Here is an 18,207-nt window from a genome sequence, read left to right on the forward strand (position 1 = left end):
GATATCATCCCTTGTAACGTCATTCTAAAGATAAGATTTTTTTTTTTTTTTAATTTGATCCAGTTGTCCTACACCCACGGGGAAATTCTTTTCTGCTAGGATTTGACAAATTATACAATATTGCCATTAACTATGATGTGAAAAGAACCCCACAATGGAGACATTACATAATCCAATTTACCTAGACTGCTTCACCGTATATTTTTTATGGGAAGCAGTTTTTTGTCTTAGGTTGTGGCGGCGTATGGCAACACTCTCATATGTCTATCTCTCTCCTCCTCAAAACAAAGGGATAGAGGTGTCTTTTCATATAGTGGGGAGAGAAATAGACTAATGGGAATGTTGGTGTAGGCCACACTCCCGGACACAGTTTTTTTTCCCCAGGTTTTTATACAAAGCTATGGTAATTAATCACTATAGGAACTCTTTTCTACACCACCTTCAACACACTTGTCTAAACTTTCCATTTTCAGTCAAACTATTAATATCCATTACCAATTATCATAGTTTATTATATTTCAAGGTTAAGATTGTTGTTCGGACATGGAAATGTAAAACAAGTGATGTTCGTCACACAACAACACGTATGTGATTATGTTCATGTTTTATCATCTGGTCAATGGGTAATTGTCAAATTCAAAACTCATTCCTTGAATATTAATTATTGGCCCTGTCCCATTATACTCCTAAAAATCTGGTACTAAGGTCAAATATCATCATCTCTAGCCTACTTTGCACTTGGCTAAGTTGCACCAATTGCCTAAGACCCTAACGTTGGGCCCTAAATTCTAAAACCCTAAACCTCTAAACTCCCAGGCCCCTTACTTGTAAAGGCACAAGGAGGATCTCAAAAACATCTAAAAGTTAGGTGAAGTTGGACTTTGGAGAAAAAAATGGCATTTTGAAAGGTCTTAAAAGCTAACAAAGAGGTAGAAAGAGATTTTGGGGTAAAAAAAAAAGTCAATTAAATGGTCTTCATGACATTATATTGGTGGGAAAACAAATGAAAGAAGTAACAAGCAAAGGTACTGTTTGAAATTGTAATGAGAATTCAAGCAATTAAGGAATCTTAAATATCAAATGAATGACCTGACATTATAAGAATAAACTTTTTTTAATGCAGTGAAACACTTATTTTTCTTTGAGATTTTGTGTGATTTGCAAATTAGAACGATTCATTTAACAACCTGAAAAAATGAAATTACTTATTTAAAGAAAATTTAATAGTTTGTTAAGTCACTATCACCACTAACTTAGCGTTAGGGTTCAAACTTCCAATTTAATAGGGAGGGGATAATTAAGTATAAGGAGAAAGATCCACATGTCATTTGGGTGCGGGTTCTTTCACACGCCCTCTCAAAAACAATGAGGGCCCCATATACTCTTTCTTTCTCCTTCAAAACCCCTTATTTACAATTTGTTATGGGGTTTCCCATATGCCTGAATTAGTACTTGGACGTCGTGGGAAACTCTCTCACTTAAGCATATGCATAAATTTAAAGGTGGAGTTTTTTTTTTTTTAACCCGAATAATTTAAAGTTGGCGTTTACAGTTACTATTTATCATGAAGGATATATACAAACTTAAGGTTGATGGTCAAAATTCAAGTCTACCAAGAACGGAATAATTAGAGGGTGCAACTTGTCAACAAAGTGGTGAACTAAGAAAATGTAACATTCCTTTAATTGCCCCTTATTTTATTCCCAAAATATATATAATGCAAAGTTTAAAAAAAAAGGTTTTCCAAAAATTGAAAGTTATTTAATTCAATATTTAATTATGTGAAATAACCGAATTTACCCTCATTAAAAAAAAAATAGTATTATCTTAAAAGACAAAAAGGTAAGATTACAATTTCTTTAGTCCATCATTTTCTGTTATAATAAGATTTTCACATAAATAAATATGAACCACAATTAAAGGTGAAGCTTTCAAGTTTGAATCAGTCGTTTCATATTTTATTCCCCTAATAATGAAGGTTGCATTGGTGAGATAATTCAAGCATTAATGGTTCATCCAAAAACCATTCTAACCAACTCCAAATGCTTTTCTTTGATTTTAAAGTTCAGACTTAGTCAAAGATATATCCCTCAAATTAATGGACTGAGATACCTAGTGATGGTCCAACCATCTAAACCGGTCAAAGTTTCAAACCAAATTTTGTTGACCCTAGTCGTTAGAGAAAGCAAAACTTAAGCAGCAATAACAGTAACACATCATGCTTCATTTTGGAAGTCAACATGGAAATATGGCATGCAAGGACATAGCTACCTACCTGCCTACCAACCTACTTATAAGCCTGATCACTCTTAGTGACAATGTGATATCATCCCTTGTTATGTCATTTTAAAGATAATAAGGCATGTTACACGAGCAGAGATGCTAAATATAAGAATGAATTCACACATTAGTCAGAAGCAATATAAAGACACTATATAGCTAAGAGTACTTCAATTCATTCTATCTTCATCATTGTGATCTCCTTCATTTCATACACACGAAGCAAACACAATAGTTTGAGATCCAATTTAGACTCTTCTTCAAACCCATACCCTAAATGGTTACCACAAAGGTATTATTAACTGATCTTTCGTCGGGCATAAGCCATGTCCCCTTGAATTATGTCCGACCCATTTCTGATCGTCCGAATCTTCTCAATGTTCAATCATCAGAACAATCGATTCCTGTCATTGATCTCCACGGCCTTAATGGTCCTAACCACTCTAACATTGTTAAAGAGATTGGTCAAGCATGTCAACATGATGGTTTCTTTCAGGTATATATACATCATTTTAAGTTTATTGGGTCATTACAAGCTAGTTTTTTATATTAGTGGGTGCGGGTCTATGGGTCGAACCATATGTATCCATCCAATATGACCCGATGCATAAAATGTTTGTAGGTGAAGAACCATGGGATACCGGAGAGGATGATTGATAACATGTTAAGGGTATCAAAGGAGTTCTTCCAATTGCCAGAAAGAGAGAGGATGAAAATCTACTCCACAGATCCTTCCAAGACTGTGAGGCTCTCAACAAGTTTCAATGTGAAGACAGAAAAAGTTGCAAATTGGAGAGATTTTTTGAGACTTCATTGTTACCCTCTTGAAGATTATGTGCATGAATGGCCATCTAATCCTCCTTCTTTTAGGTAAAATTCCATTTTTGTCCTTACACCTAAATTTACCTTTAATATTCCTCTGTCACTGTTTTTTGTCACATTTTGTTGCTATGTTTTTTGTCACATAGCATGCATTATCAGTTAACCTTCTATATTTTTTTATTTTTTATTTTTTAAAAATAGAAAACTTTGACCAAAAAAAATCAAAGAATCTCATACAAAATGGGATATATGATTGAGATAGACTCCCAAATTTGACATGTGACATATTTAAGCACTAACGGAGCTAAGGGACAAAAAGTATACGGGGCAGACTGGTGATTGGAGTTGTCTCACTGGAATTACCCTTGTTAACCTAATATTGTGTAAATATTACTTTTCTTATATTGAGTTTCCACGTTTGTACATTTCCAAACATAATATTACGCTAAAAACCCTTAATTATTTCCCTATAATTTTCTTTATTAAGGAATACATACAAAGGTCAATGAAAGGGATCAATAGGTTTCACTATCTACAGTCTACCATGTGAAAGGTAGTAAATGAGTAGGTGTTTTACGTATATTTTTCTTTTATAAGTTGATTTTTTTTTAAATTATTCATTATTATTTGATATTATTATAATAAAAATAATTTAAGAGTATATAGCTAATTTAAAATTTTAAGTGGGTATTGTTGTCCATGTAATAGATTCTTTCTAAAAGCATTTGCATTGTCTATCTCTTTCAAATTAAAATTAAAAACAAAAAAAAAGCAATAAAACTGTTTTTATTTTTAGGTACTTTCTATTTTTTATTTAGTTTTTAAAAGTTATTTTTCACTGGAATTGTGAATTAAACTATAAGATATAATTTTAATTTCAAAAACATAAAAAAATAAAAAAACATGAATAAAAACACTTTCTTAATAAATAAAATCCTTATTTTGTCAATCTAATCATTTTTTCATTCAACAGGGAAGATGTGGCTCAATACTGCACAAATGTGAGAGGCCTTGCATTAAGATTGCTGGAAGCAATTTCAGAGAGCTTAGGCTTACAAAGTGATTACATAGACAAGGCATTACATAAACATTCACAACACATGGCCATCAATTATTATCCACCATGTCCTCAACCGGAGCTTACTTACGGATTACCCATCCATACCGACCCGAATGTAATTACCATTCTTTTGCAAGACGATATTCCCGGTTTGCAAGTCCTTAGAAACAGCAAGTGGGTACCCATCAAGCCAACTCCGAATACCTTCATTATCAACATTGGTGATCAAATTGAGGTGACAAACAAAATATATTCTAATTTCCATTAGCTTCAATTCCTTTTACCGTAGAAGAATTCTAAATTTATTTATTTTTCATGTTTAGGTGCTCAGTAATGGAAGGTATAAAAGTGTGCTCCATAGAGCTGTGGTGAACTGCAACAATGATAGAATCTCTATCCCAACTTTCTATTGCCCATCACCTGATGCTGTGATCAAACCTGCAGAGGAGCTAGTGGACAAAGAGCACCCTTCCCTCTATAGAAGCTTTACTTATGGAGAGTATTACAACAAGTTTTGGAATCGAGGACTTGCCACAGGGAAGTGCTTAGATATGTTTAGAGCTTCTACAACTTAGATGTTTGATAATCCTTACAGGATTTTGTGTGAATTACAATACTACTTAGCATACTTATTTTAAAAATATGTAAGGGGAAAAAGTTTCCCATAAATCTAATGTATTGTACACCCAATGATATGGGTTTTCTTTATCATTATTTTTCTTTCTAGCCATGTGGGCCCTATGTGAATGATACCATTTTTCGCACCGTCGCCATTGCTGTGGTGTCGGAGATACCCTTAGTGGTAGCACAGGGTGTTGAATAATGTGTATCCACCAAATCCAATTTAAAGTATGTTTAGCAAAATTAATTTGCATTATCATTTTATGTGCGATGTCTTCTTTTAAAATTATATCTGAAGTGTTCACAACTAGGGATAGTATTGGGGGGATATTGTTCATATGATTATGGAAATTTATCATCGCAGTGCACTGCACTTAAGTATCCAATCATCCACCCAACACTTGAAAGGATAAAAGATACCCCTGCCCATGTTTTTACGATAAGATTCTTAAGTGTTGTGCACTGGTAATGCACTGCACTTGAGAGGATGAAAATCCTATGATTATCATAATGCATATTTTCAGAATACGACTCCAAAATATTGTTAGGATCAAGACAACCCAAGAGGGGTGAATTGGAATATAAAAATCTCTTTCAAATTAATCACTGAAATACCCAAAATAAAATGTGACCCAAGAAGATGAGTTGTGCAAAGATGCAATCCAAAAGAAATAGTAAGGAGAGGAGAGACAATTTACATACAAAAGATTTTTATTGGTTCAATAACCTGCCTATGTCCACTCCCAATATAACACTTGGCTTTTCACTAAACTCAAATTCTCTTAAAATTTATTCAGGGATCAACATTAACCCAAGTGATTAAGATACACTCACACCTAGTAGTTTTATTAAGGATCACCACTAGGAATAGAACACAACATTCAAGAGTAGTATCCAAAGATAATTGATCAATAGCATCAGATTGAAAAATTTTATTGAAATGAGATAATACTTTATTATAGATAACAAAATCTGATTCGGTCCAACCACCAGTTGGTAATTTAAGACGAAGGATCCAATTATAACTTCGGCGCTGCAATGTAGATGCATGGAAGAAACGATTATTTTTATCTCCTTCAGTTAGCCATGTAATATGTGACTTTTGTCTCCATAATTCCTCCTCACTAGATAATTCGTCATCGAGAGCACTCTTTAGAGTAAGATTTTGAGAATTAATATCATCTGTTAGAGGTAATTGCTGCAATTGGTTAATAGATTGAACGAGGGACTTAATTTTATTCTGAACATTCCCAAATACCTCTTTATTCCACCTTATATAATAATCTTTGCAGAATTGCAACTTCTGATGAAGAATAGACGGAGGATCACCCAAACATATAGAAGATCGACCATGCTAAAGAAGCAATAGTTTGACATCTTTGGTGTTTAAACCAAATTGATTCAAACCAGAAAGGTCTACGCCCTCTAAATCGTCCACCATCCATATCAATTATCAATGGTGAATGATCAGAGCCAATACCAGGTTTGCAAAAAAATTGAAGCATCTAGAAAAGTAGTATGCCACATGTTATTACGTAGGGTTCTATCAAGGCGGATTTTAATATTTGCATCACCCGAACACCTATTGGTCCAAGTATATGTAGGTCCATGACACCTTAGATCCATAAGAGTACATGCATCCATCATATTTTTAAAGTCTTGCATAGCTTTACTGTTTGATCTTGATGAAGGCGATTAACATAGATCCACAGAAGCGTGGTAGGATTGATTCTATCAATGGAGAATGCTATTAAATTATCTAAAATAATAGGGGGATCGCTGGTTACCTAGAGTCTCACAGATGCAAGATCTACAACCGATGATAGCCCTTTCTTTGTCATTCTACGTACTACGCAAAGCATGGCATTCCCACACAATCAAGCCAATTCCTCCACACACAAGGGTTTTCAAAAAAACCCAAGCTTTCTCCAAGATCAAACACCAAGAGAGGGAGAGGAAGAGAGAACGGTTCTAGGAAGGGAAGTGCTCCACCGATTTTCCAAGGATGAGAGAGTGCTTCTTGAATTTTGACAATCTCATAAATATATGTGATTTTCCCTCTCACTCCCAAATTGGTAGCACACATGGGCAAGGAATATTGAGTTTCTTATTGAAACTCAATCACCAACCCATCCAATCTTTTCCACCAAAGAAAGATCCCTATTGCTAGAGGAATCCAATATTTAGACCCACCTTGTTTTTCCTGCCAAGTAAGATGGGAATTAAAATCATCAAATAAAAGCCAAGTAGAATTCCTAGAAGTGCCCATAGAGACCAATCAATCCAGACTTTATACCGAAGAAATTTGTTTGGATCCCCATAGACACAACTAGGGCTGCAACAGGGTCGGGTTAGGCCGGGCTTTGCAGAACCCTAGCCCAACCCTAAGTCCCCTTAGCTAGGCCCAGACCCGACCCTACCCTAACTCAGGGCCAAAAAAATCCAACCCTGACCCGCCCTCAGGGTCGGGCCGGGCTGACCCTGATTGGCCCTGATCATGGGGTAGGGGAAAGAAATGCATGGGTTGGAATGGTCCGGAGAGAACCTTATCAATTTTACATAAAATAACACTATAATAAAAAGAATTATATCAGTTATTGTCTTCATATATAATATATTATATAAAAAAAATGTAGGTGACATTTAAAGTTTATAATGTATATATTATATCAATATATATTTTATAATATAACTTAAATCAGGGTCGGGCCGGGTCGGGCCAAGCTTAGCTTGAGGCCTCAACCCTAATCCGACCTGACCTTGACTCAGGGTCAGAAATTTTCAGCTCTGACCCGCCCTCAGGGCCAGATATCTCAACCCAGGCCCTGTTCGGGCTCAGGACGGGTCAGGGCGGATTTGGGCCGACAGGGCCAAACTTGCACCCCTAGACACAACTTAAGAAAAAGGAATTTGCCAGACCATCAGGATCAAAAAATCCAAGATGCAATCAAAGGAAGATAATATTTGAAAATTAATAGAATCCCGCCAAAGCAGTAATAAACCACCAGAAAAACCAATTGGATCAACATTAAATAAATGATCCAAATAAAGACGTCTTCTTATAGTATCCAAGCAACTCCGGCTGCATTTCGTTTCTACTAAGAAAACAACATCAGGCCTATCCATTCGGGAGAGCTGATATTGAAAACAATTTATCAAGGGCCTCCCTAAACCTTGACAATTCCAACTTATAAATCTCATTGATGCTTTTGTTGCTGAGAAAAATCAGCAACCTCTCTCTACCCAAAACTTGTGTTCTTTCTTCTTATTCGTCTTCGTTTGGCTACCCCAAGTTCAGGCCAGAGGTCAACGAAACCCCCTTGCGCACGTACGATTTTGGAATTCGAACTTCGAATCGTTAAAACGATTCCTTCTCCAACTAACTTCTCCACCTCCGTAGCCTTCCTAGTAAGCTTCTCTTCCTGTGTCCTAATCTCAAGCCCAAAGCTTTGCTTCTTGGAGATGACCGGACACCTTGAAGTTAAGGTACAGGGCATCAAAGTTAAGCCCAGAGTGGAAGACACAGAAATCGCTTTAAGGGCTGGCATTGAAGAGCTCTGGTCATACGTTGGCAAAGGCACAGATTCAAAGTACGTGGTGGGTTTAGACGTCGAATGCAAACCAATTGAATCTGTAAACAAGGTTTCAGTTTTGAAATTGGCTTATGGGTCTTTCTGTCTCATAATAAGGCTTTTAAAATTTGGTACAATCCCTGATTTCCTTTTCAATTTCCTTCATTTACCTGATGTTTCCCTAGTGGGTGTTGGAATCAAAGAGAATGTTGCTTTGCTTGAGAGGGATTATGGGCTTCAATGTCGAAACATAGTTGATCTGCCAACATTAGCTACTTCGGTTCTTGATGATCGACGGCTTGTGAGTTATGGTTTGGTCGATTTGGCTAATCATGGTATCCTACTTCAGGTTATGAAGAAACTTGCATGTGTGTTTTTGAGGGATTGGAGCGGAGAGAATCTTTCTACGGTGGAGATTGAGTTTGCAACAGTTGATGCTTACGTTTCGAATAAGATTGGCAACAAATTGCTTGGAGGGATGTGAATTTTGGTCTATCATCTTTTATGGATTTAAATCTATATTTTTTATAGGTTTGTTGTTGTTTTATTCCCTCACGGTTATCTCTGTAATCTGTGTATGGGAATGGTCTATTTGTTATTTGAGTTCTCAGTATATTAGAATTCCATACTCTTTCATTCGATACATTCAGAAACAATTTGTATGTTTTTAGAAATGGAAATCTATTTCTTAATGGTACAAAAAAATAAAAAATAAAAAAAAAAATTCCCCTAAGGAAAGCAGAAATTAAACCTTGTCATTTTAAAGGTATCCTGTTCAAGCGGCTTTGATTTCTTAGGACTTCTTTATCGACTCTGTTTTTTGGAAGCTGCTATCTCAGGGGAAAAATTCAGCAGCAAACAGCTTAGAAGAAAGCTCTTATTGAAAAGAGAAGCTCGTGAGGGGGGGGGGGAATGGGGCGATGTTTTTCCGACCTGAACACCTTATGAAATTGTATATGAAACATAAAAATGAATGCACACGATCAACGGGCACAGGAAAGTAAATCAAGCATACATACAAGAGACGAGACTTATCTGGTTCAAATATCGTCTACGTCCGAAAATTGATTCAATCTTCTACTAAGAATAAGAGAAGATATACCGTAACAACCTTGGTGCAACCGTTAGGTTGCTCCATTGTGACCAAGTGGTCACGAGTTTGAGTCTCTAAAAACAACCTCTCTGCTAAGTAGTCGTAAGATTGCATACATTATGACCCTCTCCATACCCCATAGTGGCCGGAGCTTCGTGCACTGGGTGCGCCCTTTTTATACAGTACAAACCTTGCAATTTGATTCCCAATCCAAGTCCTTTAATTCCACGGCGCCATGGATGACGTCACCATGCTGACGTTTACTTTTTCACGATGCCATGTTTATTTTTCTGCCTCATTTTGGTGACTCCCATTTTCCCTCTTTGAAGCCAAGTTGGAGTGATTTTGAGGGAGGACTCTCCTAAGCCTCGGGTAGATCTTTCGATTACCCAAAAGCAAGGAAGAAATGGTCATTTTCCCTAATTTGTCTTTTGTGAGAGTAGGGAATCATTCTGGCGATAGCAATGGGTAGATCCATCGATTACCCTGCCTAAGAAGTGATCCTACTAACTATTTTTCCCTGCCGTTATTCTGTTTGCATACAGATAACGAAGAAGCCTTTATTTCAACCGTTATTCTGTCTGTATACAGATAACGAGAATCCCATGTACAACCGTTATTCTGCCAAAAGTCTGAGTAACGAAATCTATCTCATATAGCCCTTACTTTTTCTGACAAGAGAGAGGTAAGCCGATCATCCGTGTCCACCTGAGCCGTTAGACATCGCATATTTCGCATTTGGTACATTTTCATTCATTTCTTTTATTGCTTGACAGTTATTTGTCTCTTTCCTTATTACCATTTTTGACACAATGTAGATCATTAAAGTAGTTCACTTTAGTGTACATAATAAATGACTTTTTCCTTTCTTTGTCATGTTTGATGCATCATAATCTAGCCTTACATATTGGTATAGAACACATTATTAAGCGAGAATTTTTGAAATATTGTATCTAGTAGAAAGATCGGTTTAACCGGGGGAGTGGGGTGCTAATACTTTCCCACACTCGTAACCCGACAACTTACCCATAATCTCTGACCAGACCATACAGAATCACGGAGCCCATTTTCACTCACCCCGGATAAGGCTACACCCATTGGGTCCTAGGCCCTAATCCTAGGTGGTGACTCCATTTTTATGAAGCATGATCCCAATCTCTCATGATGTTGTATCAAAATGATACTCCATAATCCATCAAAGACAATTTTGTCGCCATAAGACCGAGGAAACCCCTCCGAGGACTGCAGTAGTTACAGTAGGGTGATATTCTACTTCAACCAAAACGAAAGAGTTACTTGATTCTCAAACTATTGAATCCAAATTACTTTTCTTAACTATATGCATTTTCTTGATGAGTGTCGTCAATCCTCGAGAAATAGCAATTGAGGAATTCAAAGTTCTGTAATCAACCTCTTAGATAGGAATTCATATGCCGATGTAATAAGTAGCTCATGTCACTACAATGTCACCTGTAATAATATTCAAATTCATACAAAAGGAGTACATGTAATACCATGATTTTGGACTAAGGGTAATTTGATCTTTTTATCTGATGCAAGATTAGGGCAAGCTGAAGTGTAGGAACTTGGACTAGTTGGAAGTTCACACATGCATGTATGGTAAGTAGTGTGCCCTAGTGTAACACCCTCATTTTGAGTTTATTCCTTGCCCAAGTGTGGAATTAGGGTTTTATTTATAACATATATAATTTGATTTGGAAAATAATTCATAGTTAGTGATCTAGCCTGGTGCTTAGACATTTAATTCAATTTGTTAGAGGTCTAAGGTTCTATTTTTTATAGGTGCAATTAAATATATTTTTTTTTATAATTTTATAGGACTTAGAAGGGCTTCCATGATTCTAACTTGGGAGGCTTAGATTTTAGCTAGGGAAGTATTATGGATTGATAAGGAAAGGTGAGGTGGCAATCTCCAACTGGTTGGAAACTCAAACTTGAAAAAAGAAAGTCTTCATAAAATAAAATCTCAACAAAAAAAGAAATTCTAGCTAAAATTAAATTACCTAATCTAAAATTTTAATTTAAAAATCTTAAGTCAAGATTCCTTTTAAAATATTTTCATTGGAGGGCAAATAAATAGATGCAGTTAGAAACAAAATTAGATTCTTCCCACCTTCTTTCTTGTTAGGATTAAATTCCCATAACTAAATCCCAATTCTCATTCCTTTTATCATAAATTTGAGAGAGAGAGAGAGAGAGAGAGAGGAAAATTCGTGGACTATAGAGAGGAAGAGAAGAAGGAGAAGAGAGAAGAAATAGAAGGAAGGAGAAGAAGGAGATTCGGACTGTGTAGAATCAGCAAGTTGACATTCAATTTTGACCAATTTCAGAGTTGAATTGGAAAAATCTTATTTCCCAATAAAATGTATCCCCATCTCTTATCTTTGCAACCTAACTTGAATCAACCCAAACGAAGATCGGAGCAAAGAGATATCGCTGATTTATTGAAGGTAGATCATTCTGTCAAAAATTTGTGTTTCCTAAATCCGAGTTTATGCAATATAATGATGTTGATTTCATCATTACCTTAATCATAGGACTCCATTAAAGTGGTTCTGAATTAGGAAGACTATATCAACATTATTAAAACATTGATTTGAGGTCAATTATAGAAACCCTAATTGCTTCACATAAGGTGAGTAGAACTTCAACCATTATACTTGATATTTTCTTACATATAAAATTTGTTTTGAAACATTGTTTTGAATCTGAAATTTAGTTTTAGATTGAGATTTATCATGCCAAAAACATATTTCATTCGTGCTTTTACTCAATTAAATTGTTCACACATGATTGCTTGCAAGGAATGGTGATTTCTTTATAATTTAATTCACATATGTGTGTGTAGAATTTTTAATAATGTCATGTTTATAGACTAATGAATCCAATGCTTATTTGTTGATAGTATGATGAAGGTCTATGAATGATTCTTCATGATTATAACCTAATGCATGATGTTTTTGGATGAGGCAAAAGAATCTGATTTTGTTTAGGGTTTACCTTTTACTTTTCATTGATATTATTGTTGGATAAGTGATTGCGAAGATTTTACCCAATCTTCTCTATTATTGTTCTTCACTTTATGCATTGATATGTTGATGAAAGTTACTATTTTCAAACTTTATTTTCATTCTTTTCAATAGCCCGCGTTAGAGTGGAATTGGGAAGTCATGACCCCTAAGTTCCAAACTTGGATGTATAGCTTTAAATTATAAGTAAACCCTTGATTGTTATTTTGTTGTTTACCTTACCGACATTGGTGAATATGTTGGGGTAAGGATAAGTTGGCGAGCTTTTGAGCTACAGGCTTACCCTTATTGGAGTTATATGGACTACTAGAAAGAGAGAGATGATAAAAAACTCTCTAGGAGGGCATTGTTGGTAAAACCTTGGGGGACTTTGACTCGATCTGGGGCAAGTTTGGTCACTAGTTTCTCCATTAGTTTCTTGATGTTGAGAGGGGGCAGTGGTGTTGTAGTTGATCATAGCTGGAGTTCATACACCGCTATCATGAGGGCTTTGACCAGTATATGGTAACTAGTTCACACTAGTCCATTAGGGAATGATGTGTTTGTTTCTTTACGTTCTTTCGATATATCTTTCGTTGATTGTTGTCATATAAACTTTTCATTACAGTAATGGTGATAAGCAAATATGGTTATGATCATTTTGTTTTGTTTTTTTTTTTTGGATTTATATATACATATTATTGTATGTCTTTACATTTTGTATTACTTGTGCATGTTTTCACACCTGTATAGTTGTTGTGGATTTACTTGCTAAGCTTTTTCCGAAGCTTACACTCACCACTTTTTAGATGAACAACTTTATGAATGCGAACCGGGATGTGAGGATGTACTAGAGGAGGAGGTCCAAGAGGTCGAAGCATTTGGAGTAGAAGATGACAACTACTATTAAAAACTTTACACTTTCTTTCAATTTTAGAAGAACTTATAATTTGTTTGAGTTTAATTTAATTTTGGAGATTGTAACCTTTATCTCAGAATTTTAAGTTTAACTTGGAGGTTGTAATAACTTAGTTTAACTACCCTACTTTATTTGAAGTCTTAATCTATACATTTTAGACATGTGTTTGTGTTTTGATTCTACTATGGTCCGTATCTCCTTGACATAAATGATCTTGTGGACCGTCAATGTCCTTAAACCGCTAGAGTGGTTTTAGGGGCGTTAAGAAGACATTCTTAAGGGGATTTTTAGATATGTTTTAAAACTCTAAGTTAGGTTTCTTAGAAATTTGGTTTCATCAGATCTGAAATCTCAGAAGTATTATTTTCCTAATTTCTACTATGAAATGACAGAATTGGAGGAAATAAATTTTTTTTTAATGAGTTACAATTTTGGAGTATGAGTTGTTGATCTTTTGTACTTGGCCAAAACAGGACCAAACCATGCAACCACCAAATGATGGAAATCCTCCATCATGATCAGCTGCGAATGAACATTGATTATGAAACCACATGAGAATTATTGGAGATGACATTTACTTAATCTTGAACTTAGAAACTGGTGGCATAGGATTTTGAGCATAGAGACATTAAACATAGGTTGAGACTCTCTAGTATTTTGCAGTGGACTTGAACTGTGGAGTGGGAGTGATATATTTTCTTTACCATTTGAAGAGACTTTTTTGGAAGACACTGTATATTTGGCTTATCAAGTATAGATAGAATGTAATACCCTGATTTTAGACTAGGGATAATTTGGTCTTTTTACATAATGCAGGATTAGGGTAAGCTGAAGTGTAGGAACTTGGACTAGCTGTAGGTGCACACATGCATGCATGGTAATTAGTGTGCCCTAGTGTAACACCCTTAATTTGAATTATTCCTTGCTTAAGTGTAGAATTAGGGTTTTGTTTATAACATATATAATTTGATTTGGAAAGTAATTTATAGTTAGTAACTTAGCCTAGTGCTTAGACATTTAATTCAATTTGTTAGAGGTCTAAGGTTCTATTTTTTAGAGGAGCAATTAAATATTTTATTTTTATAATTTTATAGGGCTTAGAATGGACTTCCATGATTCTAACTTAGGAGGTCTTATATTTTAGCTAGGAAAGTATTATGGATTGATAAGGAAAGGCGAGGTGGAAATCTCCAATTGGCACGAAACCCAAACTTGGAGAAAGAAAGTCTTCATAAAATAAAATCCCAACAAAAAAGGAATTTTAACTAAAATTAAATTACCTAATCTAAAATTTTAATTTAAAAATCTTAAGTCAAGATTCCTTTTAAAATATTTTCATTGGAGGGCAAGTAAATAAATGTAGTTAGAGACAAAATTGGCTTCTTCCCTCCTTCTTTTTTGTTAGGATTAAATCCCCATAACTAAATCTCAACCCTCATTCCCTTTATCATAAATTTTAGAAAGAGATACAGAGGAAGAGAGGAAAATTCATGTACTATAGAGAGCAAGAGAAGAAAAAGAAGAGAGAAGAAGAAAAAGAAGGAAGGAGAAGAAGGAGATTTGAACTATACAGAACCAGCAACTTGGCATCCAATTTTGACCCTTTTTTAAGTCGAATTGAAAAAATCTTATTTCACGATAAAAAGTACCCTCATCTCTTATCTTTGCATCCCAAATTGAATCAGCCCAAACGAAGACCGGAACAGAGAGAGATCACTGATTTACTGAAGGTAGGTCATTCTGTCAAAAATCTGTGTTTCCTAAATTCGAGTTTATGCAATATATTAATGTTGATTTCATCATTACCTTAATCATAGGACTCCATTAAAGTGGTTCTGAATTAGGAAGACATATATCAACATTATTGAAGTATTGATTTGAGGTAGCTAATGAAAACCCTAGTTGCTTCGCACAAGGTGAGTAGATCTTCAACCATTATACTTGATATTTTCTTACATATAAAATTTGTTTTGAAACATTGTTTTAAATCTAGAATTTAGTTTTAGATTGAGATTTATCATGCCAAAACATATTTCATTCATGCTTTTACTCAATTAAATTGTTCACACATGTTTGTTTGCAAGGAATTGTGATTTTGTTATGATTTAATTCACATATGTGTGTGCAGAATTTTTAATAATGTCATGTTTATAGACTGATGAATCCAATGTTTATTTGTTGATAGTATGATGAAGGTCTATGAATGATTCTTCATGATTATAACCTAATGCATGATGTTTTTGGATGATGCATAAAAATCTGATTTTGTTTAGGGTTTACTTTTTACTTTTCTTTGATGTTATTGTTGGATAATTGATTGCAAAGATTTTGCCCAATCTTCTGTATTATTGTTTTTCACTTTATGCATTGCTATGTTGATGAAAGTTATTAATTTTAAACTTTATTTTCATTCTTTTCGATAGCATGTGTTAGGGTGGAATTGGAGAGTCATGACCCCCAAGTTCTGAACTTGGATGTATAGTTTTAAATTATAAACAAACCCTTGATTGTTATTTTGTTGTTTATCCTACCAACATTGGTGAATATGTTGGGGTAAGGATAAGTTGGCAAGTTTTTGAGCTACGGGCTTACCCTTATTGGAGCTATATAGACTACTAGAAAGAGTGGTGCTGATAAAAAACTCTCTAGGAGGGCATTGCTGGTAAAACCTTCGAGGGCTTTGACTCGGTCTGGGGCAAGTTTGGTCACTAATTTCTCCATTAGTTTCTTGATGTTGAGAGGGGATAATGGTATTGTAGTTGATCATAACTGGAGTTCATACGCCGCTAGCATGAGGGCCTTGACCATAGGGAGTGATGTGTTTGTTATTTTACGTTATTTCGATATATCTTTTGTTGATTGTTCCCATATATACTTTTTATTACGGTAGTGGTGATAAGAAAATATGGTTATGATCATTTTATTTTTTTTTTTATTTTTTTTTTATCTATATATACATATTATTGTATGTCTTTGCATTTTGTATTACTTATGCATGTTTTCACACCTATATATTGTTGTGGATTTACTTGCTAAGCTTTTCCCGAAGCTTACCCTCACCACTTTTCAGATGAACAACTTTATGAATGCAAACCTGGATGTGAGGATGTACTAGAGGAGGAGGTCCAAGAGGATGAAGTATTTGGAGTAGAAGATGACAACTACTATTAGAAACTTTACACTTTCTTTGAATTTTAGAAGAACTTATTATTTGTTTGAGTTTAATTTTATTTTGGAGATTGTAACATTTATTTCAGAATTTTAAGTTTAATTTGAAAGTTGTAATAGCTTAGTTTAACTATCCTACTTTATTTGAAGTCTTAATCTATACATTTTAGACATGTGTTTGTGTTTTGGTTCTACCCCGGTTCATATCTCCTTGACATAAACGATCTTGTGGACCGTCAATGTCCCTAAACCGCTAAGGTGATTTTGGTGGCGTGACAAAGTGGTATCAGAGCATACTAGGTTTGACTTAGGATAGGATATGAACTAGAAACATGAACCTAGGATACTAAACTCAAACGCATAAGAACTTAGAAACACTGAAACTTTGGATTTGAACACTAGCAGAAAAATTCCAAAATTCACTATATAGGAATCCAAAATTGCACAATATTTTAGACACACTTAGAAATTAAAATTACACATGAAATGTTTACTGTAAGTACCTAGATATGCCTAGGGAAACTCCATAAAATCTTAGCTAATTTGTGGTTGTTTTTCTTGGTCAAATAAATTTTGTATTTCAGATCGTACAGTTGCTGTCAAAACCTGGAAGCTGAAAAAGATGGTGATAGCAGAGAAACTTAGAAGTGAAATTTTAATTTAAAAATATTATAGTAGTTTTCTTAATAAATATAGTTTCTACTATAAAAAGGTTGGAATCTATTGGATTCAGGGAGAGTACTTTACACATTGTTTATCAGGGTTTGGTCAGAATCTGCCAGATTTGGAAACCTGATTTTGGACAGGCTAGAAACCTAGGTTAGGAAAACATTTTTAAGGAGATTTTTAGATATGTTTTAAAACTCTAAGTTAAGTTTCGTAGAAATTTAGTTTCATCAGATTTGAAATCTCAAAAGTATTATTTTTCTAATTTCTACTATGAACGGATAAAATTGGAGGAGACAGAAATTTTAATGAGTTAAAATTTTGGGTGTGAGTTGTTAATCTTTTATATTTAGCCATAATGCTTTCGTAAAGAGCAAGACAGAGCGATGAAAATCCCCCATCACTACCAACTGAGGATGAACATTGATTATGAAACCACATGAGAATTATTGGAGATGACTTTTAGTGAATCCTGAACTTAGAAACTGGTGGCATAGGATTTTGAGCATCGAGACATTAAACATAGGCTGAAACTCTCTGGTATTTTGCAGCGGACTTGAACTGTGTGGGAGTGATATATTTTCTTTACCATTTGAGAAAACTTTTGTGGAAGACACTGTATATTTGTCTTGTCAAGTATAGATAGAAGGTGGAGTTATGCCGGCAGATTTGAATTTTTTTTTTAAGTGACTAATTTTGATGTCTTACTTGACATGAATTGATTATCCTCCTACTATGCTAGTGTTTATTATTTTTTAGGGAACAATTTTATCTGGTACGGAGGACAAGTTAAGACCTAGACTTTTGGGATCCTCCAAGATTGAGGAACACATAATTTTGAGGACGAAATATTTTTAAAGGAGGAGAGGATGTGATACCCTGAAAATTTTTGAAAACTTATTAGTGCAACGTGCTAAGGTAAAAACAATTTAACTTATATTGTGAGGTGCATGTATGCGAGATTAGGTGATTTATGA

General features: G+C 34.8%; 2 protein-coding genes across 2 annotated transcripts; both read left to right on the forward strand.

Moving 5' to 3' along the window:
- The first annotated feature begins 2,557 nt into the window (after positions 1-2,557).
- Positions 2,558-4,797, forward strand: LOC122647360 (protein DMR6-LIKE OXYGENASE 2-like). The gene is made up of 4 exons (XM_043840783.1): positions 2,558-2,776; positions 2,903-3,150; positions 4,076-4,397; positions 4,486-4,797. The coding sequence occupies exons 1-4, from the start codon at positions 2,558-2,560 to the stop codon at positions 4,735-4,737; spliced, it is 1,041 nt and encodes a 346-aa protein (XP_043696718.1). The 3' UTR covers positions 4,738-4,797.
- Positions 4,798-8,230: 3,433 nt separating this feature from the next.
- On the forward strand, positions 8,231-8,839 carry LOC122647356. The gene has a single exon (XM_043840781.1). It carries the CDS (start codon positions 8,246-8,248, stop codon positions 8,837-8,839), a length of 594 nt encoding a protein of 197 aa, XP_043696716.1. The 5' UTR covers positions 8,231-8,245.
- The last annotated feature ends 9,368 nt before the right edge of the window (positions 8,840-18,207 follow it).

This window comes from Telopea speciosissima, unplaced genomic scaffold, assembly GCF_018873765.1.
Source record: "Telopea speciosissima isolate NSW1024214 ecotype Mountain lineage unplaced genomic scaffold, Tspe_v1 Tspe_v1.0033, whole genome shotgun sequence".
Taxonomy (NCBI): Eukaryota; Viridiplantae; Streptophyta; class Magnoliopsida; order Proteales; family Proteaceae; genus Telopea; species Telopea speciosissima.